The 26,819-nt window shown below is 36.2% G+C and overlaps 2 protein-coding genes and 1 pseudogene across 2 annotated transcripts; all 3 read left to right on the top strand.

The window, feature by feature from the left end:
• The first annotated feature begins 627 nt into the window (after positions 1-627).
• LOC114500426 (olfactory receptor 56A4) lies at positions 628-2,231 on the top strand. The gene has a single exon (XM_028517123.2). It carries the CDS (start codon positions 658-660, stop codon positions 1,597-1,599), a length of 942 nt encoding a protein of 313 aa, XP_028372924.1. The 5' UTR covers positions 628-657; the 3' UTR covers positions 1,600-2,231.
• A 1,434-nt stretch (positions 2,232-3,665) lies between these two features.
• Positions 3,666-17,604, top strand: LOC114498928 (annotated as a pseudogene).
• A 7,617-nt stretch (positions 17,605-25,221) lies between these two features.
• LOC114500423 (olfactory receptor 56A3-like) lies at positions 25,222-26,230 on the top strand. Its single transcript, XM_028517121.2, has one exon. It carries the CDS (start codon positions 25,222-25,224, stop codon positions 26,167-26,169), a length of 948 nt encoding a protein of 315 aa, XP_028372922.1. The 3' UTR covers positions 26,170-26,230.
• Positions 26,231-26,819: the final 589 nt, after the last annotated feature.

Genomic DNA, 26,819 nt, shown 5'->3' with positions numbered 1-26,819 from the left:
TGAAAATATAGAATCTTGATATCAGTCTGTGCCCAAACATATGGAGTTAGGTAACAGAGCTCTCCACATAGCTATCCTTTCTACACTGAAGGAGGGAAGGGTTTAGTTAGGTAACTGTTCTGGTTGAGTCTAAATCTTGTGTGGTGGCTGGAAGCACTAACACTCAGTCAGATTACCTGGTCCTTTATCACTTACTGGCTCTCTGATTCTGTTCAAGCTACTTTGCTCCCTCTTACCTGTACCCTTTCATTATCTGTGAGATTACCTGATGAGTATAACAGTATTCATTACTCTGAAGTGTTTTTTTAAAGGATAAAGTGAGATTGTGAATGTAAGCATTCTGCATAAAACTTAATATAATACAAGTGTTCAGTTAAATGTTAACAATGATTGATGATGATGATAATTTGAAAACTCCGTGGAGCAAGGATAATCTGAAAACAATCTAAATTTGTAACAAGAGGATCGGTTAAATAAATGTTGGCACATTTGTTGGAAAGAAATAAATTAAAAAATAACTAAAACCTCCACTGGGACAGGAAGAGATGCAATGAAAACTAAGTTCCACTGCATCTAGAACATACACGTTCAATGGTGATATATTCTGTTGTACATTTTAAGGGACTTTGAATTTCTAGCTTGTACAGGATTCTTTACATGGCATCACCCAGCAACTACTCCACTGCTCCAGTCTCTGAATTCTTCCTTATCTGCTTCCCTAACTACCAGAGTTGGCAGCACTGGCTGTCCCTGCCCCTCAGCCTCCTCTTCCTCCTGGCCATGGGGGCCAATGCCACCCTTCTGATCACCATCCGGCTGGAGGCATCTCTGCATGAGCCCATGTACTACCTGCTCAGCCTCCTCTCTCTGTTGGACATCGTGCTCTGCCTCACTGTCATCCCCAAGGTCCTGGCCATCTTCTGGTTTGACCTCAGATCCATCAGCTTCTCTGCCTGCTTCTTTCAAATGTTTGTCATGAATAGTTTCCTGACCATGGAGTCCTGCACATTCATGGTCATGGCCTATGACCGCTATGTGGCCATTTGCCACCCATTACGATACTCATCCATCATCACTGATCAATTTGTGGCTAGAGCTACTATGTTTGTTGTAGCCCGGAATGTCCTGTTTTCTCTTCCTGTTCCAATCCTTTCTTCCCGACTCAGATATTGTGCAGAGAACATCATCAAGAACTGCATCTGCACTAACTTGTCTGTGTCCAAACTCTCCTGTGATGACATCACCTTCAACCGGCTCTACCAGTTTGTGACAGGCTGGACCCTACTGGGCTCTGACCTCATCCTTATTGTTCTCTCCTACTCCTTCATCCTGAAAGCTGTGCTAAGGATCAAGGCTGAGGGAGCTGCAGCCAAGGCCCTGAGCACATGTGGTTCTCACTTCATCCTCATCCTCTTCTTCAGCACAGTCCTGCTGGTTCTGGTCATCACCAACCTGGCCAGGAAGAGAATCCCCCCAGATGTCCCCATCCTGCTCAACATCCTGCACCACCTGATCCCCCCAGCTCTGAACCCCATTGTTTATGGTGTGAGAACCAAGGAGATCAAGCAGGGAATCCTGAAACTACTGAGGAATTTGTAATAGGTAGAAAAGATCAAGACCATCTTTGGCATTGTTAAAAAAGTGTAGAATTATTTTTATGTTGGAAAGAAAATGTCACTTTTTATCATGGGATAAGTTCTGATTCTCCTCTTTTGTAATATCTCAGACAACAATGGAAACATTCCTTTGTATATCTTTGTTTTTTATTGCTTCAAAGGAAACCTCAATTTCCTGGATTTTCTGGTTACTTAGGAAATATCCTAGACAAAATTCCTAACCAAAGACTTGCCAAGCTTTAGCAAAATGGGTTGGAAATGAGAGTGTTTGGCCACTAAGGAAACAAACTTTATACAATCACTTTAGAAAGATCTGCCTGTCTCCTCTATTGCAAAGGAAATAGATGCCTCTCATGTCTACTGATTCCATCATGGCTTTTGTGTTGTGAATTGTTTCTTGAGCTGAAGTATAACTTAGGTTCTTGGGGTTGAGTGTTTTACCCTGAACATCCCTGACTCTTCCCTGGTATGTATGGCAGACATGCCACCTTTTGGCTTCTCAGAGATTCCTAGATCCTGCTAAGATTTTCCATCTGTACAAACTCTCTGGGTATAGCATTTCTTATTTTTTTATTTCTTTCTATTAGGATCTTCTTTCTTCAGGGTTTTTTGTTTATTTGTATGTTTTTTTTGTCTGTAAAGGATATTGACAACTGTTCGGTTTTTCTGGTGAAGCTGTTGTATTTGATGTTATATATTCTTTTCTTTATTATCTTAATCTTTATGACTTGGAAGTCTTTACTTTGTTCCACTTCATTGGCCTGTAAGGACCTTAGAACTTTTTATCAAATTTCAGATAATATCCCTATCACACTCTGACCTGTTTTCTAGATGCCAATCAACTGTTCTATTCATTCCCTTGATTGTCCTCTTTGCTTCAGCCTCCATCCCAAGCTGTGGCTGGGGTTGCTGTCGACCGTGTTTCAGGTGTGGAAGGACTGGATTTTCATAGATAAGTGTGTTTGACTACTTTCATTCTCTTTCTTAACGATGCCAGACATTAATCCAATACTTCCAAGAAATATTTTGCAGTAGCAACCCATATCTTTTGAGGATGACAACTAAGTGTTTCAAGTTTAGCATTTTTCAAATATCATTTGATTGATTTCCTGGTGGGGCTATCCTACTTGTTTTTATATTGAACTTTATGTTTGCTGAAGGAGTTTAATTGAAATTTAATATTTTGCAGTATTTTTCCTTTTGTGTATTATTTTATTTTTTTTCTAGTTTTATTGAATATAATCACATGTACTTTTGGTTTAATTTAAGATACACAACATAATGATTTGATGTATGTATATATTGCAACATGATTATCACAGTACCTTGTTAGCATCCATTACCTCACATACTGATAGTATTTTGTGTGTGTGTGATGGAAACATTTTTGTTCTTCAGGATGTCTCTCTTTAGCATCCTGAGACACCTGGTCCTGCTCTACATTTGAGAGGGTTAAATTGCACTGCATGTATGTATTTTTGAAGTGCTGGGTTTTGAAAGAGGCTTCTTTAGGGCCTGTTACATCACATTTCATAACATTGGTCTCATGAAGGTATGAAGGGACTGATTTAGCTGATCTCCTTGTCTTTTTCTTTCATCCCCTCTAATCTCTTCTTTCTATAAAGTTACTATGCATTGAATACCTACCATGTTCCAGACACTTTATATACATTCTTATTTTACCTCTACATTTGCCCTGAGAGGTTGCTATGTTGACCCTAGATGAAGAAACTGAAGCTAAGAGAAGTAAAATGACTGTCAAGGTTGCAGCAATTGGGCCAAGATAAATCCATGTCACTGGGGTTCCTAAAACCTGAACACTTTACCCAAAAGTGCTGGTCTCAACCTTGGCAACAACATAACCTGCTGAGTAACAAAAAACCCTTGAGTTACATCCCAAGCTTCTTATATCCCCAGCAAGCTTGGTATCTGGCACTTAGTAGACACATTATAAATATTTATTTGCCGCTCAGTAGTTTCTAGCAGGTAGGAAGCAATCTATAATGATTGAGTTATAGAACAATTATACACTTATAAACAAGTCCCAATATGGTTGTTGAAAGAAGGTATGTCCTTGCTTCATGTAGTACCACAACATGTTTTAAGAATCATTTACTAATTTTATTATGTATTTATTTCATATATTTTAAATTTTATTAAAATATAATAGACATAACATGTTAAAGTGTACAATACAATATTAGATATATGTATACTGTGAAGTGGTTACCACAATAAGTGTAGTTAACATCCCTCACCCCATATAGTTACAATTTTTTTCTTGCGATGATAACTTTTAAGATTGAATCTCTTAGCAACTTTCAAATACACAAAACGGTGGTATTGTTAGTTATAGCAACTATGTATACATTACATACCTAGAACTTATTCATCATATAACTAGAACTTTGTACATTTTGACCACTTTTCCATCACCCTTACCTATGGCAACAACATATCTGTTTTCTGTTTCTATGAGTCTGGATTTTAGAATCCACATATAAGTGATCATACAGTATTTGTTTTCTCCATCTAACTTAGTCTACTTAGTATAATACCCTCTAGGCCCTCTAGTGTTGTTTGGAAATGGCAGGATGTCCTTCTTTCTCATGGCTGTATAATATTCCAGTGCACATACATACCACATCATTTTTATCCATTCGTCTGTTGAAGGAAACTTTGGCTGGTTCTGTGTCTTGGCTATTGTGAATAATGCTGCATGGGAGAACAAATATATGTCTCATCAATATTCTGTTTTCATTTCCTTTGGATATATACCCAGAAGTGAAATTCTCTGATCATACACTAGTTTTATTTTTAATGTTTGAGGAATAATCTTATTTTTTTTCATAGAGGCCGAACCAATATATATTTCTATTACACAAACAATGCAAGAAGATTTCCTTTTATTAGGTATACAATATAGTGATTCAACAATTTTATAACTCACAATGTAATAGCCTCACTGATTCTGGTAATAATCTGTCACCGTGAAAATTTATCACAATATTATTGACTATGATTTGTTATTCCTCAATGATTAATAATATGGAACATTTTTACATGTACCTGTTGGCAATTTGTCTGTATTCTTTGCTAAAATGTCTATTCAAATTCTTTGGCTACTTTTAATGGGATTCTTTGTTATTGTGTTGTATAATATTATTATATATTTGGGATATTAATGTCTTATCAGATATAAGATTTGCAAATATTTTCCCAGCAGGTTGCCTTTTCATTTTGTTAATGGTTTTCTTTGCCATGCAGAAGCTTTTCAGTTTTATGTACTCCCGCTTGTTTATTATTGCTTTTGTCTCTGCTTTTGGTGTAAAATCCAAAATATCATTACCTAAACCAATAATAGCTTACTTCCTATGTTTTCTTCAAGGAGTTTTATAGCTTCAGGTCTTATGTTCAAATTGTTAATACATTTTGTTTTGGTGTTTGTGCATGGCATAAGACAGAGGTTCAGTTTAATTGTTTTGCATGTTGCTGTCTAGTTTTCCCATCATTATTTATTGAAAAGACTGTATCATATCTACATCATATAGAAGATAGATAGATAAATAGAGCAAGACTTAGATGGAATTAGAGTTTTTTCCCCAAATCCTGATTGCCGTTTTAGGAGAACTTGAAGCAGAATACTAAACTAAAGCACACCTCTACTTCTGATCTACAGTGTTAAGTTTCTAATTTAAAAAATTAAAAAAACAAAACAAGCACCATTAACAACTCTGAAATAAATTAGAAGAAATAACACAAATACAGAGAAAAATAAAACAAGAGGGTATGTGTCTCATATAATAAAAAACACCAACAAAGTCAAAAGTTGTTTTGATTGCCCTGGCTGGTGTAGCTCAGTGAATTGAGCACTGGCCTGTGAACCAAAGGATTTCTAGTTCGATTCCCAGTCAGAGCACATGCCTGGGTTGTGGGCCAGGTCTCCAGTTGGGGACACGTGAGGGACAACCACACATTGATGTTTCTTTCCCTCCCTTTCTCCTTCCCTTCCCCCCTAAATAAATAAATAAAATCTTTTAAAAAGTTGTTTTGAAAGATAAGAATAAAAGGGACAAATATTTAGGAGAAATAAAAATACCCAAATTTAAATTATCTATAATTTTTTAAAAACTATTGAAATTAAAGATATTTTAAAAGATGATAAAACTATACTTTGAAATACTATGATAATTAATTTGATAATAGTATAATGTAAACATTTCTTGGCAAAAAACCTTCCAAAAATGGCAAAAGATAAACAGTAAAAATCTGCATTGTTATATATTGGTTAAAGACGACAAAATCATAATGAAACAGTTTTTCACAAAAAAACTTTCAGCTTAGGTACCTTAATGATAAAATCTTCCAGAACTAAAGAAGATAAACTCTTTCAGAGAATAAAAATGAAGGCTTGACTTGGGGTGGTGAACAAACGATACAGTGATAGATGATGTGTTGTAGAATTGTGTACCTGAGGCCTGTGTAATTTTGTTAACCAGTGTCATCTCAGTAAATTAAATAAAAAGAAAAAAAAGAAAATAGAAAAAGAGGGAATATTTTCTAATTCATTTTCTGAGGTTATCATAATTGGCATCAAACACTGACAAGAATATTATAAGAAAAGAATTTCAACCCAACATATTTTATGAACATAGATATAAATTCTAGATAAAATATTTAAAATTAAGTACAAAAGCAGTAAAAATTAATACATTATGCACAAGTGAGGTCTATTTTGGGACTGTTACTTTAACATTTGATAATTGACCTACGCTTAATTCACCTGATTAACATGAACATACATAACAAGAAGAAGAAATACAGATTTACAAAAATACAAAAATAAAGAAGAAACAAATTTCTCAATAGATTTGGGAAAGTCATGCAACAAAATTCACTATTTATGGAAATAAAAATAATTTCAGAAATTTAGAAATAGAAGGGAACTGTCTTATCCGTTAAAGATTGTCTTCCCAAAGTCTATAGCCAATATAATCCTCAGTGTTGAAATAGTAAATACTGAGAAAAAAGGAAAAATGTATTTGATTGGAAAGGAAGAGGTAAACGTCATTATATTCAAATAATTTCATTCTGTGGATGGAAAATCCAAAAACAACAATACCTAAAATATTAAAGTTTATAAGTAAATTTAGTAAGATTGCTACGTAGGAACTCAAACACAAAAATCACTTGTATGTTTATGCTCTAGAAACAAAAAAAAACCCCTAAAATCCATAAGTCAATACAATTTACTATTACATCAAAAATAGTAAATACCTGGGAATAAAGATGTCCAAATTATCTATATTTAAACTAGATGAGAACACATTGATGAGAAAAATTAAGGAAGACTTAAGTAAATCAAGAGATATATCATGTTTGTTGACTGGAAGATTCAGTAATGTAATGGTATTGATTCTTTCCAAATTGACATATAGATTCAATGCAATTCCAATAAAAATATCAACAAATATTTTTGTGGAAATTGACAAGCTGATTTTGAAATGCACATGATAATTCAAAAAATCTAAAAAACAAATAAGACATAATACTACACACTTCAAGAATTTTTATAAAACTGCATAATTAAGATAGTGTGGTATTGGCAAATAGACCAACAGATCAGAATGGGGAATATAAGAAAAGACACATAGTCATATTGTGATCTGATTTATGGAAAATGTGAAATTGCAAGGGATTTCCTTTTTAATGTATGGTGCTGCAGCAAAAATTAGAATTTGCTATAAAATCAGATTTTGAAGGCCTTTCCTCAGTATCTGCATTCCTTCCAGTATGATGATTGTGTGTCAACTTGATTGGGCCACAGGATATTTGGTTAAATACTATTTCTGGGTGTTTATGTGAGGGTGTTTATGAAAGAGATTAGTATTTGAATTAATAGACTGAATAAAGCAGGTTGTTCTCCCCAGTGTGTGTGGGGATCATAATCCATTGAGGACCCCAATAGAACAAAAAGGTGAAAGAAAGGAGGATTCTCTCTCTCTCTCCTCTCATTCTCTCTGCCCACCTGATGAACTGGGACATCTGTCTTTACCTACCCTAAGACTAGGACTTACACCACCAGAGTGCTGGTTCTCAAGCCTTCAGACTTAGACTGGGAATCTCACCACTGCCTTTCTGAATACAATTAATAGTAGCATTAGGCTAGGACTTATCAAAGATGTTTAAGCCATGACATTGTAGGAAACTGCCTAACTAGCAGCCTCTACCTCATTATTATTATCATAGTTTATAGCAGAAATGTTGAGGTTAAATCTGTATAAATAACCTATGAATAAAGAAGGATACTCAGAAGCCTTCACTAGAAAGAGTACTGGGTTAAGAATTCAATAGACTTTGATTTTAGCTTCTTTGGCACTGATCGACTGTGACCTAATCATCTCTCTTGATCCTTCTAGGTCTCACTTCCTATTAAATAAAATAGTAAGTAGTTTCTATTCTTGATATCCCAGAGTCCCTTGTTGGGACTTGTAAAAATTATGGAATAATTTTAAAAAGTGAGAACTTATCTCTCCTTATTCCATTCTGACCACTATGGGTTGGTGCTCCTGTGGAGTGACCATTTCTAACAGCATCTGGGCAGTACAAAGTCCACATACAATGTAAAAGTATGGCTGGACTACTGACCTGAACTAACACTGGGGAAAGAGTCAGCTTTACTGTGGCAACTCATTGTTTTCCATCCTTCAGGCCCTTGGGATCCCCAAAGGGCAAAATGCATCCAGGAAGCATGAACCATCACTATAAATTCTTACTCACTATAAAGTATCACTTCATAAAGCCTGGAGGTTTTATCATTCAAACAGAAGACTGTTAGAATGTGGATGAGCTAATATAAGATTTTGTAAATTGGTTCTCTATTAAATAATGGAATCCAGATTGAAACTAAAGGCAAAGAAATCAGGGCAGAGGAAAAGATAGTGGAAAGAGTAAGATGACTTAGAAGCATTAGTCATAAAGTCCTTGAAAAAATGGAACAAAGGAAGCAATTCCTAATTAATCTTCATAGTAGAGGGAGAAAGAGTGTCATTGAACATCTAACTTTTGTGAAAGCCATGTGTGATTTTGTTATACTCTATAGCCAGTGACCAGTGATCTGTCTCTCTCCCTTTCCATCTCTCTCACACACAGACACACACCTGTACAATTCAAATAAGAGTTGAATTACCAACCATATTCCTATATTGTTTCTTGTTATCAGTGGTGGATCACAAAATATTGATCAGAAGAACAATAAATAAGAATATTTATGGCTTCTTTTTGTTTTATAGTTTTTCCTCTTCATTCTGCCATCCATATATACCATGATAATATGTATCAAACACATTATATAGTGATGACTCTCAAATATTTATATGTAGCCATGATCTTCCCTGAGTTTCAGGCATATATATCTAATTGTCTATCTGACATGTCCACGTGGGTATTAATTTCCTTTGGTAAGTGTAGCAGAGTGGAGTTGTTGAATAATAGTGAAGATGTATTTTTCACTTCCCAAGAAATATACCAAAGAGTTTTCCAAAGTAGTTATACACTTCACAAACCAACTACCAATGTCTGAGAATTTCAGTTATTCAACATCTTTTTTATTATAATGTCACTCATTTTCCCATTAGCTGTTTGAGGAGAATAAAAGGGATTCATTTTGGGATATTAATTCTCATTTCCCTGCTCATTTGCTATTGACCACTTGTATATTTTCTATAAAAGTGCCTGTTCATCTTTTTTCCTTTTTAATTGGTTCATTTGTATTCTTATTGTGTATTTTTACTTCTATTTTCATGACACATTATCTAGATTAATTTAATTATTTTTGCAAGCTTATTGTCTTTCCTGTTAATTTAGAATGTAAGAGTTATGGGGAAAAAAGACTGTTTATCATCACCATGTATCTTAGGTGCTCCCACATCTAACACCAGCTATAAAGTAAATAACAAATGTTAAGTCAATAAACACTTGAAACTTTTATGTCTCAGAAAGTCTTAGAGAACCCAGGACACCCAGACTTTGCATTAGAATAACATTATGTTCTCCTAAGAACTAAATCTTAGCTGTTTAATTAAATGGATTTCTTGCTATCATAACTTAAGAATATGCTGCAAACTTCTTTTAATATTTAATTATAATTTATTTAATTTATTATTTAATATTTTAATTACAAAATCTTATTTCTTAGAGCCTGAATTTTTATATTTAAAGGCCATAATAAAACCTATAGAAAAACGTCTTTTCAATTTTGTTTACTCTATTGTTTCCCAATGTGTTTAACATCCAGAACCCTCAAGTTTATTATCATTCATTAAGATCTTCTACCATTTGAGAGCTTTTCTGATGCATTAATGATTTCCATTTATGAGACTTTGCTAAATGTCACTTGACCCAGACTGAGTAATCTAAATGGAAATGAGTGACAGTGAGGTCAGTAAGACTTTAATTTCTAAGGAGCAGAGAAGAAAATACATTTTTTTTCTTTTTTTTTTTTTATTTCAATCATTGTTCAAGTACAGTTTTCTCCCGCCTACTCCCATTCCAGCCCCTCCACCCAACCCTCCCCCCTTCCCCCCATTACCCCCCACCCCTAGTTTTTGTCCATGTGTCCTCCAAATTTGTTCCTGTAATCCCTACCCATTCCCCCCTGAAATTCCCTCTTCTCTCCCCTCTGGCCACTGTGAGACTATCCCCTATTTCAGTGTCTTTGGTTATATTTTGCTAGTTTTTTGTTTTGTTTTGTTTTGTTGTTTAGATTCCTGTTAAAGGTGAGATCATATGGTATTTGTCTTTCACTGCCTGGCTTGTTTCACTTAGCATAATGCTTTCTAGCTCCATCCATGCTGTTGCAAAGGGTATGAGCTCCTTCTTTCTTTCTGCTGCATAGAATTCCATTGTGTAAATGTACCATAGTTTTTTGATCCATTCATTTACTGATGGGCATCTAGGTTGCTTCCAGCACCTAGCTATTGTAAATTGTGCTGCTATGAACATCGGGGTGCAAAGGTTCTTTTGTATTGGTGTTTTAGTGTTCTTAGGATAGAGTCCCAGCAATGGAATTGCTGGGTCAAAAGGCAGATCCATTTTTAGTTTTCTGAGGAAGTTCCAAACTGCTTTCCATAATGGTTGTACCAGTCTGCAGTCCCACCAACAGTGCACTAGGGACCCCCTTTCTCCACAGCCTCTCCAACACTTGTTGTTTGTTGCTTTGTTTATGATGGCCATTCTGACTGGTGTGAAGTGGTATCTCATTGTGGTTTTAATCTGCATCTCTCTGATGGCTAGCGATATTGAACATTGCTTCATGTGTCTTTGGATTTTCTGTATGTCCTCCTTGGAGAAGTGTCTGTTCAAGTCCTTTGCCCATTTTTTAATTGGGTTACTTGTCTTCTTAGAGTGGAGTCGTATAAGTTCTTTATATATTTTGGAGATTAAACCCTTGTCTGAGGTATCATTAGCAAATATGTTTTCCCATACAGTTGGTTCTCTTTTTATTTTGATACTGTTTTCCTTAGCTGTGCAAAAGCTTTTAATTTTGATGAGGTCCCATTTGTTTATTCTTTCCTTTATGTCCCTTGCTCTAGGAGACAAGTCAGTAAAAAAGTTTCTGCGTGAAATATCGGAGATTTTCCTACCTACGTTCTCTTCTAGGACTTTAATGGTGTCACACTTTATATTTAAGTCTTTTATCCACCTTGAATCTATTTTTGTATAAGGTGTAAGTTGGTGCTCGAGTTTCATTTTTTTGCACGTAGCTGTCCAGTTCTCCCAACACCATTTGTTGAAGAGGCTATTTTTATTCCGTTTTATGTAGCTGCTTCCTTTGTCAAATATTAATTGACCGAAGAGGCTTGGGTTTATTTCTGGGCTCTCTGTTCTGTTCCATTGGTCCATGTGCCTGTTTTTATGCCAGTACCAGGCTGTTTTGATTACAGCGGCCTTGTAGTATAGTTTAGTGTCAGGTATTGTGATTCCTCCTACTTTACTCTTCTTTCTCAAAATTGCAGCAGCTATTCGGGGTCGTTTATGGTTCCATATAAATTGTTGAAGTGTTTGTTCTATGTCTGTGAAATATGCCATTGGTACTTTAATAGGTATTGCATTGAATGTGTAGATTGCTTTTGGTAGTATGGACATTTTAATGATATTAATTCTTCCAATCCATGAACACGGTATATGTTTCCATTTGTTTGTGTCTTCCTTGATTTCTCTCCTCAGTGTTATGTAGTTTTCTGAATACAGGTCTTTTACCTCTTTGGTTAGGTTTATTCCTAGGTATTTTATTTTCCTTTTTGCTATTTCAAATGGGATTTTTTTCTTGATTTCTGCTTCTGCTGTTTCATTGTTGGTGTACAGAAATGCCTTTGATTTCTGGATATTGACTTTGTATCCCGCTGTTTTACCAAATTCATTTATTAGGTCAAGCAGTTTTTTGGTGGAGTCTATAGGATTTTCTATGTACACTATCATGTCATCTGCAAACAGTGACAGTTTTGTTTCCTCCTTTACGATTTGGATTCCTTTTATTTCTTTTTCTTGTCTGATTGCTGTGGCTAGAACCTCCAGTACTATATTGAATAGAAGTGGTGAAAGTGGACATCCTTGTCTTGTTCCTGTTCTTAGTGGAAAAGATTTTAATTTTTGCCCATTGAGTATAATGTTGGCTGTAGGTTTCTCATATATGGTCTTTATTATGTTGAGGAATGCTCCCTCTATTCCCACTTTACTGAGTGTTTTTATCATAAATGGGTGCTGTACCTTATCAAATGCTTTTTCTGCATCTATTGATATGATCATGTGGTTTTTGTCTGTGCTTTTGTTTATGTGATGTATTACATTTACTGATTTGCGTATATTGTACCATCCTTGCATACCTGGAATGAATCCAACTTGGTCATGGTGTATGATCTTCTTAATGTTCTGTTGGATGCGGTTTGCCAGTATCTTGTTGAGTATTTTAGCGTCAATGTTCATCAGCGATATTGGCCTGTAGTTTTCTTTCTTTGTTGTGTCTTTATCTGGTTTTGGGATTAAGATGATGTTGGCCTCATAAAAAGAGTTTGGTAGTCTTCCATCTTTTTGGATTTTTTGAAATAGTCTGTGAAGGATAGGTGTTAGTTCTTCCTTAAATGCTTTGTAGAATTCTCCTGTGAAACCATCTGGTCCAGGGCTTTTGTGTGTTGGGAGTTTTTGGATTACTGCTTCGATTTCTTTTGCTGTTATTGGTTTGTTGAGGCTTTCTGCTTCCATTTTATTGAGTTTTGGAAGGTTATATTTTTCTAGAAATTTGTCCATTTCATCTAGGTTTTCAAATTTCTTGGCATACAGCTCTTTGTAGTAATTTTTTACAATCCTTTGTATTTCTGTGGTATCTGTTGTAATCTCTCCTCTTTCATTTTTGATTGTGTTTATTTGGGTTTTCTCTCTTTTTTTCTTGATGAGTCTGCTTAAAGGCTTGTCGATTTTGTTTATCTTTTCAAAGAACCAACTCTTGGATTCATTGATCTTTAGAATTGTGCTTTTAGTCTCTATGTCATTTAATTCTGCTCTGATCTTGGTTATTTCCTTCCTTCTGCTTGCTCTGGGCTGTCTTTGTTGTTGTTCCTCGAGTTCTTGTAGACGTAGGGTTAGGTTGTTTGTTTGAAATGTTTCTAACTTTTTTAGGTGGGCCTGTATCGCTATGATCTTCCCTCTCAGGACTGCCTTGGCTGTGTCCCATAAGTTTTGGGTTGTTGTGAGTTCGTTTTCATTTGTTTCCAAAAACCGTTTGATTTCTTCCCTAATATCATTCTTGACCCATTCATTGTTTAATAGCATGCTGTTTAATCTCCATGAATTTGAGTGTTTTGGGTTTTTTTCCTTGTGGTTGGTTTCTAGTTTCAGTCCCTTGTGATCCGAGAAATTGCTTGGTATGATTTCAATTTTTTTGAAATTGTTGAGGCTTGTTTTGTGTCCTATCATGTGGTCAATCTTTGAAAATGTTCCATGTACATTTGAAAAAAATGTGTATTTAGCTTCTTTGGGATGGAGGGTTCTGTAAATATCAGTAAAGCCCAGTTCGTCTAGGGTATTGTTCAATGCCACAATATCTTTGTTGATGTTTTGTTTGGAAGATCTGTCCATTTTTGATAGAGGGGTGTTAAAATCCCCCACAATAATTGTGTTGCTGTCCATATCTTTCTTGAAGTCCTCTAAGATTTTCTTTATGTATTTAGGTGCTCCTATGTTGGGTGCATATATATTTACTATGTTTATGTCTTCTTGGTGAAGTCTTCCCTTGAGTATTATGAAATGACCTTCTGGGTCTCTCTTTATGGATGAGAAGAAAATACATTAAGAGAAAAACCCCATTAGTTACCAAGTGCATGTTCCAGGGGCTATAACATGCAGGGCATGCTTGGAAACAGCGGGGTGTGCTGACAGATGGCCCAAGGAATCAAACTTGCTTAGGAATATCATCAATCTCTAGAGTTTTTTATATAATTGACTTGTACAAAGTCATCAACACTGTAAGGCTCAGGACAAGTAGCTCTGCTACTGTATGCCAAGTGCCATGTCAAATGTTGGATATTGGTCATCTTGGTTGAGTTCCACATCTATGAAGCATTAGCATACTTCAAGCCTATCTAAAAGGACTCAACTTAGCTATCATCTTAAAATTCTGGGCAACTGAAAACTGGGTCTCGGCACAAAATCACCAATTTTGCCAGCTGAATGTTTTCATCAAGAGCAACTCTGATGTTCATTGAGCATTTATTTGTATAAGAATAAGAGCCTTAACAATTCCATTTTAGAACATAGCTAAACAAGCAGAATCCACATCAGCGTACCTGCATGAAATGGGATGTCTCTTTAGCACTATTTAGTATACTCTCAATACTCAGTTATAGGCTAATATATAAGCTATTGTTTTCATTCCTTTTTTATATGATTAAACAACCCTTCTTCATCTATGTGACTTTCTTTTGTTATTTTAGTAGGTAGGTATCATTAAGTAACACTCAAATCCTGCTTCCCTGAGGGCTATTTTACCCCTTTTAGGTGTCCTTAGATACTTCTGTTCTAACCATGGCATTTATCAAATGTTTGTTATTCAGATGGCAACATCATTCCCCTTTTCAGATGTTGTACTTGGGTGAAAGTGGCTAATGTGGGAAAAAGAGATTAAAAGTTACTTATGGGTGTCTTTCATACCGAAAGTGAGAAAATAAGAGCAACTATCACTATTTTTAGGTAGCAAATAAACTGAAAAAAAAAGAAAGTGAAATGAATAGACTTGCCATGGATAATCATTACAATTGTTTTAACAGTCAAAATTGGATTTTTTATTTGGTTGTGTTAACAATCAAACCAAATGTTTTGAGTCCCAGTGTGATTAAATGTTACTTTAACATACAAACACAACATTTAAACCCATAAAAATTAGATCCTCTTTGAAGTTAATTGCTTTTAGGAGTATGTATGTCAATGAGAAGTAAACTCCTGCTTCTGATATCAAAATCTGGGGAGAGATAAGCTCGTGAGAAACAAATGCCCATTTGTGGTGGCAGGAAAGCAGGAAAAATACTCTAAGAAGTTTGACACTGTTGTCATCTTGTGTCCTGCTTATTTATATGACACTTTGGAGCTGAGTTTGACTTCTCAGATTTTATATCGGACAGGCAATTGAACTTCTGAGGCATGATCTAAGAAGAAAACACAACCATAATTTCCATACAAGGACATCTATCTCAAGGAAAAACAAGACATTGAGATCAAAGGAGGGATTTGGAAGGGGTCACAATGGTTTTCTTTGTACCTGTAAAGGAGCAATAAAATTGGGCTCTTTTACAAGCCCAATATTTAGTGCTTACTTAGATCTCAGCATATAATGGTAACTTATAGAAGAAAGAAATATAACAGATTTGTTAAACAGAATAATGTCCACCCTAAAGTATGTTCATGCCTTACTCCCACTGAACACTCAAACTGCTTAATTATTTTAACTACTCAATTTTATAATAAATTTTAAGGTAGTTGGATACAAGTATAAAAGCATATAAAAGCATCAATATATAGAGAATCTATGACTCATGTATTTCATATTAATGGAATTTTTTTTTGCCTAAAGGCATTTGATTTGTTCTCTCTGTGACAGGCTCTTTTCTCTGCCTCTTGCTTCTTTAGTGACCTGAGAAAGCTTTGAGAACACAGAGATTCATTCACTGTTGTGGTATTTATGTCAATGTAGCTTGCCAGAGACTGTAAATATTTTTAACATGGAAAAAAATGTGATATTATCTTAATGACAATAGGGATCTTATTATTTCTAGAGTCACAGCCATAAACTTTTTAGTATTTTACAAACCCACTGATGTCCGAAAATTGGGTTTTGGTGAAAAAAGGAGCTTAACTCATATTCTTCCTGCTGAGACTCTGTGCTTGATTCAACATGAACTTCATATCTATTCATTGCAGAACCGATGTCAACAACTTGACTCGTCAGTTAAAATAAACAAATGAAACTCTCTCCTACCATGTCCCATATCTCAGTGAACAACACCAATATTCACTAATTTGCCAAAGACCAAATCCTGGAAATTAAAAATGACTCAATACTCTCTTTTATTCCCCAAATCACATCAAACAACGTTCCCTGCCAATTTACTTGATATACCATTGCTTTGCCATCTCCATTACCATTTATTTAGATCAGGTTAGTAGTATTTCTCTCAGCTTACTTCAAATTCTGATTTGCCCATTCAAACCATTCTCCATTGTAACATTACAGAAGTTCTTCTAAAATATAACTAACATTACATCATTGCTGGGACAGTAGTAGAACATCAAATTTGGGCTGTATCTTGGACAGAAAAACAAAATGTCAAGAATCTGTTGAGTTCTGTATTTGGGTTTTTTTTTAAACCTTTTATCATTTTTCCCTCCAGGATCTTTTGCTGAGTGTTAAGTTGGAAGGTTGATGCTGTGTGTCTCTGTACCTGAAAAAATGACACAAATGGAATTGGAGGCTTGCACTGAATAAAAAAATTGGCCAGCAGCCCTGAAGGTAGCCCATCACAACACACCCAATTTCATCCTTCCTCCTTTGTCTTTTTGGGGATTCTAGGCCTGGAAAATTTTCAAACCTGGATTGGTTTTTCCTTTTTGTGCTGTATATTTGATTGCCCTCCTGGGGAACATTATAATCCTGTTTATAATTTGGGCTGAGCCTAGTCTCCATCAGGCCACGTTTTACTTCTTGGCCCTGTTGGCCTGCACTGACCTAAGCCTGTCCACTACCACTATTCCCAAGATATTGGGCATCTTATGGTTCAATTTAAGGGAAATTCTTTTTGGTGCCTGTCTTGCACAAATGTTTATGATTCATCTGTGCACTAGCTTGGAGTCTGGAGTACTGACAGCAATGACCATAGACTACTACATTGCTATATGCAAACCTTTGTGATATACCATGATCCTCACCAACAAGGTGGCGGCCATTCTAGGTGTTGTCATGACAGTGAGATCTTTAATCTTGGCCATCCCTTTTGTGTTTCTCGCTGTCATCATTCTGTGGTGCCCAAATCATTCCACCCTTACTGTGAGCATGTGGGCATTGCCCATCTTTCCTGTGCCAGTATTCAGGGCCAACAATTTGTTTAGGATGGTTGCTTTTTCCGTGGGATTCATTGACCTGATTGTAATTGGTTTCTCCTATGTGAAGACACTCTACACAGTGTTCCATTTACCATCATGGAATGCCGTATTCAAGACTCTCAACATCTGTGGCTCTCATGTCTCCATCATGCTCATCTTCTACATCCCAACATCTTTTTTTCTGACCCACTGCTTTAGTCATAGCATCCTTGGCTATGTTCATATATTTCTGGCCAATCTGTATATGGTTGTTCCACCTGCATTCAATCCTATTATATACGGGGTTAGGACAAAGCAGATCCAGGAGCAAGTCCCACTGATTCTCCGCCCTAAAGGTGTTTGATCCTCAGCTGACCCAGTCATGATGATATGTATGATATTATACACACACACACATATATATATTATATAATATATATTATATATAATATATGATATTATATATATAATCATAGATGTATGTGTGATATATATATCATAGATGTATGTGTTTGCATTTGGATTCAACTACAAGGAGAAACCAAGGCCCAGTGCAATGCTTGAATTCTAAACACTCAAGCACTATTGCATTAAACTGTTGCATTAGCTCTACTGACTTTCTGAATCAACTTGAAAAAGGTTTACGAGAGACATTAGTTATTATCTTTCTGCCTTCATCACATGTCCATAGTCACTGCCTCATTATACAGATGTGTCGTGTATGTATGATTCAACTTGGGTTTCCACATCTGACTAAGCTCACCAAAGGTTGCTACAGGTTGGCTTGTTTTAACAGGATTGGCTGGATCTTTCAGTTACAATAAGGCCATTTGAAATTTGAATTCTAAGAGAATGGATGAGTTAATTAATGATGATAAAAAGTTTAACAGAAACTTTAGTGCCAGAAGACTTGCCATGTATACATGACATTTATGTACAAAAAATGTTCCATTGAGGGGACCAACAGGTTTCTGTGCAACATTATAAAATAAAATAACTAAAAAGGTAACATCATTCCCTTAGTGAGGTTGTCTTACCTTAATATTATTCTTTTAGGTCTGGCCTCTAGTGCTCCTGGAGTACTCCGTAGTGATCCACATACCTCAATAGACATAGAGGTAGATTTTGAATCAAAAGAGACTACAATACTATCTCAGATATCTTTCCAGTATATATGGCAGGGATTTCATGTAATGTAATCTGCTTCTAGCACCGCTATTAAAATGGCCACTGGATCAAATCAGGAGGGAATTATGGTAGTAGACAGATCCAAGTGATAGTCAAAATGATTAGAAAGATATTGCCCTAACTTCTGTCCATCCTTGTTTGAAAACTGTTCCTCAAGTCTTTTACCCCCTGACACTTTGGCCCTTCCACAACCACAAGTCTAGCATGCCTCACAGCCAGAGGGTGCATCATATTTCTACTGCACACCCCCAGGTGCTGGTAGTAGAAATATGTGGGTGTGTAATCAAAGTGCAGAAGGGACAGAAACAGGGCACGGACCATGTCTGCTACTGCCTACCCCTGTGCTGGTCAGGTCTTCTCATTCGCTATGTTTGTTAGTTCTGTTCTGTCACTAGTTCTTCAAGATGTGGCCTGCCATAGTTTCTAAGGAAAGATTTGAGATAGAAAGATACTTCCTACCACTGCACTTTGTCCAGAACAATGCTATTTCCCTCTCTCTTTTATCACCCATTCTAGATTTAGCTCACAGGCTATCAGCTCTTTTAGAAGTCATTACTTCCAGCTGCCTCCTCTTCCCTTAACCATTAAGGTCTGCATGTGCCAAATGCCAGAGGGGAATTTATGTGCTTTCTCTCCAGGCTTCTTTGTCTCTGATGTTCAAGTCTTGCTAATTCTCTTTACGCCAAGTTAATGGCCTAATACACTGTTCAGAGCTCTTTCTCCATCTTTGTGGTTTGCCCATAATTAAGGATATAATGTGGAAACTGCATTTTTTAGCTTTTGCATGGTGAATTAATTCATTCATTACCAGGACCCAGCTTTTTCTTCCCTTTTCATTTGGTTACAGGAAGCCTCCCTGGGCCATAAATCTGTGGAGAAGAAAAGGTTTTTGTGCAAGTAAAGTAGGCAAAATGAGGTCTGAGAAAATCAATTAGGTAACTTTAGGCAACGCTCCAAATACTATTCTTTTGATCGAATGGGTTGCTGTTATGCTCGTACAACTTTATTGCTTCTGGCTTCAGACAATTGGAGCTGTGGTGGGTAGTTCTCTGCTGCATTCTTTGTTACAGACTCTATGGGTTTATTCTGGAACTCATATTATGACTTTCCAGTGATTCCTCCCCCCTCCCCCCAGTTTCTTTATCACTAATACCTGCAGCACCAGTGGATCTACCACGTCCTATAGTCTGAGAAGCAGGCTACTTGAACCTAGCCTGAACCTGCTACAGAACCTGCTCCCTTGCTCTTGGACCTATTCAAAACTGTCATCCTTCAATGTCACCAGATAAATAAATCATGCATTAGATCAAAATTCTCAAGGGTATTTACATGTTATCTTTAAAATCCAGAGTGGTTTCTTTCTTAGTAGTAGGAGGTGCAAGTTACAATAATTTGTCCCTTAACATGGGAGTGATGTCTGAACATTCTTCCTACCACTTGAAATGTAAAAACATTCCTAATGTGGCAAAATCCTGAATCATTGTGATATTTATCTTCCACCCTGCCATGTACATGTGCCTTATCAGAGAATCCACAGTATTTGACATTTTCTGCTTAATTCCTCTGACTATATGCTATCACCCAGGTACTGGATTACTGTGGTAGGAAGTGTCAAAATGATCCAGGTTGTTTATATGTATATGTCAGTGTGTCATATGTCCGTGTATATGGTGACAAAGAGCAAAAAAGTAAATGTAGCCAATGAAAATTCCCTGTATGTGCACGGCTGCCTACTCTAGTTGCCTGAAAACTGTTTTCTTGATAGTGATTAGCAGAGAACACATTAGTGAGAACAATGTTCACATAGTAAATGATAGACACCTTGTTCATTTTAGTAAAGATGTCCCACCTGGCACAGCAGTTGTTATTGGGGCTACAATATTTTTGACCTAGTAAATGAATGTGTAACCAAAAACAACAAAATAGAGCCCAGTGTATTGTTTGAAAATCTGTACAGACATTAATACTATTAGGAATGCTACACAGCAAAAGGTGTGTATTATGTAGTCAGCAATTAGACATAAACAATCATCTTGGATTTTTATATTAACAGTATCACAAGAATAGGGCTTCTTGAAAACATTTTGTTCAAATAGAACTATTGGTCATAGACATTAAAAAATTAGGGAGCTGATCTGAGTGTTTATTGTAACTATAAACTATCAGTATAGAAATGTACATAATTGGTTTTATGTATATTTTTTATCAATACATTTCTAGAAAATCAGAACTTGATACTCATTGATATTTTGTTTAGGCCCTCTTGCCCTAGAGCTTTGCTCTTACATAATTAGTCATTAATAATTAATACTTTTATTTCCTAACTATCACGCTCTAGTCATTCAGCTGGTACAGGGTGATTAACTCTGAGACTGTCCCTATGCCTTCAGGGGTAATACTGACTTCTTAGGGGTCACAGAATGGGAAAAGCTGGGAGGAAAGATTTCTCCCTCAGGGATAAGAAAATGCTTGGCTCTTGAGTCTCTGGCCCCTTCAGGGCCAACAAGGCAGTCTTTCCCCAAGGCAGCTGAAGCTCAAGCATAAACTATTTTTTCTGAAAGCCAGAATGTAACATTAAGACAGCATAGGAGCCATTCCTGGCAGAGATCTCTTTCTCCATCCAGTAAGTTTGGCTCTACCAGAAGAGGAAAGCACTAATCTACTGCTATGATATTGGACACTTGGCTAGAGCAGGGATTGTGGTGGGACTAAAGCTGGGCTTGCAACTGGAAAAACTGTAGGGTTGAAGATGAGCTTGAAGGGAAAGTGAGGGAGAGAAATGGCACAGCACCAGATGGAGATGACTGTGCCAAAGCTGAGCCCAGGCTTCTTGCTCTGGGAGAGGTTAGATCTAGATGGAGGTCCAAGGATCTGTAGCATAGTATCATGTGAGAGATTTCTTGAAAAGCCTTCATGGAAATGTTACAGGAACCTAAGGGAGAATGCAGACTTGGAGGGAAAAGAGGATTCCCAGTCATACTCCCTTGATTATAATTACTTAGAAATCTTCATTAGTCTGCATTTTACTACTTTTATTTCCTAAAAGTTCCTGATTCCCTTTATGCTCTTTCCTTTACTTCCCTTGTCATCTCTATTTATGTTTAAGCTCTCCTGATTTGATTTAAGTTTCTCTTTTCCATCTTCTCTCCACCATCTATTTTCTGGGCATGCATGCTTCTGTCCTCTCCACCCTTTCCATGTTCTCTGTCAGTCTATCATCCACCTATTAGGTCTAGATTCACTCCACTGTGCACAGCTTTCTCCAGACAAACTAAGATCTCCGGAGGAAGCAAGCTTAGGACACTGATTTCCACTCACAAATTCCTCTACTCACTTCATCATTTACCATTCTTCACCCCTCTCTCACCTCCTATTGAACAAGTTTGACATAAGACCCAATAATATTTCATAATTAACACAAATTCCTATCACATTACCTATGCTCTTAATTGAGTACTCAAAAAGGTTATTGAGAAATGTCTATGCACAGATGTGGCTCCTGTGCATAACGGAACTGTACACCAAAAGCAGCGACTGTACAGGCTGGATCACTGAGAAGGATTGTTTGAGCAATGGTGCCTTAGAGATAATTTTTTCCCCAAGAAGGCTCTCTGCAGATTAATTGGAACAGTAAAATGGGCAGTGACATCTTACTAAGCTGGATAAAGAAACCTAACAACTAAGAGGGCAGAATGATATAAATACAGGGAGTTAGAAGAAGAAGCATGAGGGCATACTGTGAGAGTAAAGGTACTCTTCAAAAAGAGGCCAAGAACCCTATGGCTATTGTGTAATTCTTATCCTGAAATTCAGTACCTGTGTCCTGGCACACATGGATTTTCTGATTGTAATAGTCATACTGATCTTTATGCTCTTCTCTTTGTCTTTGATGTTTGAAGTCAGACCATAAAATTAAGGTTTACACACTTAGATACATCTAGTTATGCATTTATTTTTATTTATTTAACTGCAATTCATTAAAATTCTTTCTTTTTTAAAGATTTTATTTATTTATTTTTAGAAAGGGAAGGGAGAGAGATAGAGAGAGAGAGAGAAACATCAATGTGCAGTTGCTGGGGGTAAAATTCTTACTTTAGTTATCTATGTATTTTATCTCTTCTGAAAAGTTCATAAGTCTCTACCCCATTCTCTCTGCCCTTCAATCTGGAACTCTGACCATATGTAACTTAGACATTTGCACTCTCTCCTCTATTTCTGTTATATTTTTTTCATTATTTTCTATTTTCAAAATTTCTCTCCACCTTCATTAAAGGTAAATCCTTTTGACTTCTCTCTAGACAGCTGACTAACTTTCTCTTTAGTGACCTCTAAATGACTGTTAAATTCAATTGAGTTCTTATTGTTGTTTTTCTCAAATATATCTGTTTTTTAAAAAAATATGGTTTGTTACATTTTATAGCTTCCAGTGCCCCAGGCAAAATATTAATTCTTGGCTTCAGCAAAACAAAAATAGAGTGGCTTTGTCTAGAGTCCAATGTCCTTGCTCTTAACTACACTTTTACATTTTCTATGTACCCACAGGAACATCATTGTTAAAAATTTTCCAGTTCTATCTTTTATTTCACCTTCTTGTGGCTAATATACTTTTAAGCTTATTTCTTAAAATTTTAATTATTATATTTTTATTTTTAAGAGACATGACTGATTCTTCTTCTAAGTATGCTTATCTGTTGTTTTTATTTATTTATTTATTTATTCATTTGAATTGTTTTATTGTTGTTCAAGTACAGTTGTCTGAATTTATCCCCCTCATCTCCCCTCCACCCCAGCCATCCCCACCTCCCTCCCCTGATTCTATACTCCCTTGGTTTTGTCCATGAGTTCTTTATAGTTATTCCTGAAAACCCTTCCTCCCTTTCCCCCATTATCCCCTCCCACCTCCCCTCTGGGGTTATATTTTCAAGCTTATCTTTCCAGCTTAAAATCCAGTAAGGAAATTTGCTCAATGTTCTTTATTAATAACTTGAATGCCTTAAGTTTTTGTAAACTGAAATTCTGTTATCATTTTTATGGGCTTTTACTTATGATTTTTTTTAACTGAGAGTAACCCTAGTTCTCCAGAAGTATATGTGTTGAAGTTTTTTGAGGCCTGAGATGAAAGTTGGTTCTTCCAAAAAGGATTGGGGCTTATTTCTTTTAGCTGTGTGTCATCTTATATTTTCTGGGGCCACTATGGCTTAGGATAAATTTAAATTCCTCTTTGATAAAATAATAATATAAACAACAAAAATAAATATGGACCATAATTTTGAAGTAATATACAAAAATTTAAAAATTGTGTCAATTTTTGACAAGGCAACTCAATGGGGAAAGAGTAGTCTTTTCAACAAATTGTACTGGGACTACTGGATACCCACATGTAAATGAATAAAATGGATTTCTACCCTTTGTCATGGATCAGAAGTATAAATGCTAACAGCCAAATCAATAAAGTTCTTAGAAAAAAACCACAGAAGTCAATCTTTGTGCCTTTGATTGAGGACAAAAGTCAATTCCTCTTTGAGACAAGAGATGATGTAAACTCAGGCTGCAAGGTTGCATAAGGCCAGATTGTTGTTCAGGTTTTACAGGAAAGATTTTACTTCTATGTAACAAATTTTGAAGCAGTTTTCTTTGAATTCAGGTGGGGATGAGGGATAAAGATGAAAAAGTGGATTTATCTCTAGCACCTTCATTCATGATGTAGTGCTGTAAAGTCCCACCTATGTGGGAGATCACCTAATAGATTTGCCACCTCCTTAAGCCTGGATTTTATTTTCTGTTCCTGAGCCCTAGTAAGCAATAAAAACTGGGGCTTAATTGGAGAGGGGAGGGGATAATGGGAAAGGGTGAAGGGTTTACAAGAACAATTATAAAGGACACATAGACAATGACAAGGAGGGGTGGAAACAGGGGAAGGAGGTCGGGAGGGTGGTGGGGAGGGGTTGGGAGAAAATTGTACTTGAATAACAATAAAAAATGTTAAAAAATAAAATAAAATAAAAAAGTAAAGGACCAAATCACACACACAAAAAAACAAACCAAACCAAAACAAAATCCGGTGCTTAAGTTCATATAATGCTACAAATATCCTCGGGTTGAAAGCCAACATCAATAATGTTTGATTTTAATGTCTGGATTTCACTCTATCCTTAGCCTGATATAATCTTTTCTTTTAGCCTGTTTGTGGATGCATTCAAGGCATTCAAACATACATATACATATAGGTAAGGCTATTAATATAAATAGAGACATAGAAAACCATAGATATGATTGTTATTCATTTTCATCAGGAGACTTGCTCTATGTACCAAATCGATCATGCCCCTGGATGCTTTTTATCTTTTACTTCCTTGAAAACTTAATTGTAGATACCTTAGTTTTAAAAATGTATATCTATACATTTTAAACTGAATTTAAACTGAAATATTTTCTTTGATTTTACATACTTCATTAAAATAACATTTGATGCTTAAATGATTTTTAACTCATTAAATATTAACCAAGCAAACACTAAAAAGATACACATTCACACAGGAGAAAAATATAATACACAGATGAAAGAACAACAGGAAAACATTATTTTACATATTCAACAAATATATTTTAGTCACCTCTTATGTGTTAAAAAATGTGGTAGGTACAAGGGATGTGAAGGAGGTGAGATAGGTTATGTCCTTATCCTCATGGATCTTACAAGCTAAGCATATAGTCATCAGAGTCTGTGATAGCATTAACTCCTTCTTTCTTCTTCAGCTACTCAAAGGCTTCTACCTCACTAAAGTCACTGCCAATGCTGCTTGATGGCAATAGCTCCTTCTCTGTTGAAGTTTCCGAGTTCCTCCTGAATTGTTTTGTGAGGTCACCTTGGTTGCAGTTCTGGCTATCTATGCCCCTCAGCCTCCTTTTCCTCCTAGCCATGGGGGCCAATAGTATTCTCCTGATCACCATCTGGCTGGATGCCGCTCTGCACGAGCCCTTGTACTACCTGCTTGGCCTTCTTTCCTTGCTAGACATGGTGCTCTGTCTCACCGTCATCCCCAAGGTCCTGCTTATCTTCTGGTTTGATCTCAGGCCCATCAGCTTCTATGCCTGCTTCCTTCAGATGTACATCATGAATAGTTTTTTGGCCATGGAGTCTTGCACATTCATGGTCATGGCCTATGACCGTTATATAGCTATCTGCTATCCACTGAGGTATCCATCCATTATTAATGATCAATTTGTAGCTAAGGCTGCCATTTTTATTTTGGCCAGGAATGTTCTTTTCACAGTGCCCATCCCCATTCTCTCAGCACGACTCTATTATTGTGGGAAAAATGTCATCGAGAACTGTATCTGTGCCAATATGTCAGTCTCTGGGCTCTCCTGTGATGACACCACCATCAATCGTCTCTACCAATTTGCTGGAGGCTGGACTCTGCTAGGATCTGACCTCATCCTCATCTTCCTCTCCTACACCTTCATACTACGAGCTGTGCTGAGACTCAAGTCAGAGGGTGCTATGGCTAAGGCCCTAAGCACATGTAGCTCCCACTTCATCCTTATTCTCTTCTTCAATACCATCCTTCTGGTCTTTGTCCTCACTCATGTGGCTAAGAAGAAGGTCTCCCCTGATGTGCCAGTATTGCTCAATGTCCTTCACCATGTCATCCCTGCAGCCCTCAACCCCATTGTTTATGGAGTGAGAACCCAGGAGATCAAGCAAGGAATCCAGAGGTTACTGAAGAAGGGATGGTAATAAGGACAACTGGATCTCTGTACTATTAAAGGAGAATGACTTAAAAATCAGGTAATGGAAAACTGGGTGAAACTCATAGTTCAGAGATATAAGTTCATGGAAAATGTAATTTTAATTCTTTACAAACTTCTTGACTCTGTTCTTTTCTTTAAATTCCAGTGCTTCCCCCTAAAGTCTGTCATTTGTGTAACTTATATTTTTCCAATTTTACAAATCTAAAATGTGAGAACTCAGGAGAATGTATTTTATAGTGGAGAAATAAATTCCAGTTAATATTGTATTTACCATTTCTGCACATAGGTATAAATGTCCATGTCTGCAATTAATATTGTTGTTGGTGGTGTTAACCTAGTTCCATAGTGCAGTTCTGAAGAGACCACAGTATTTTAAGTGTCAATCCAGAATAATGAAAAGATTCTAAAGTCCATAAATAAATTTTGTTCACCTTTTCTCCAACCAGGCCAATATTTTTTCTCTTATTCTTTTTTTAATATCAGAAAAATAGTATTTGTGGCAAAAGTAGTAATATGTAAGTAAAAACTGTATATAAAAGAAAAAATCTAACATGAAGCTATGCAAATCACAATTAGGTACCTAAATATTAATGTAGCTTTAAAACATTAATTAAAAGTTATCAGGCCTTGGTTGGT

This window comes from Phyllostomus discolor, chromosome 6, assembly GCF_004126475.2.
Source record: "Phyllostomus discolor isolate MPI-MPIP mPhyDis1 chromosome 6, mPhyDis1.pri.v3, whole genome shotgun sequence".
In the NCBI taxonomy this organism is placed as follows: Eukaryota; Metazoa; Chordata; class Mammalia; order Chiroptera; family Phyllostomidae; genus Phyllostomus; species Phyllostomus discolor.
This window is presented reverse-complemented; position numbering and strand designations above follow the sequence as displayed.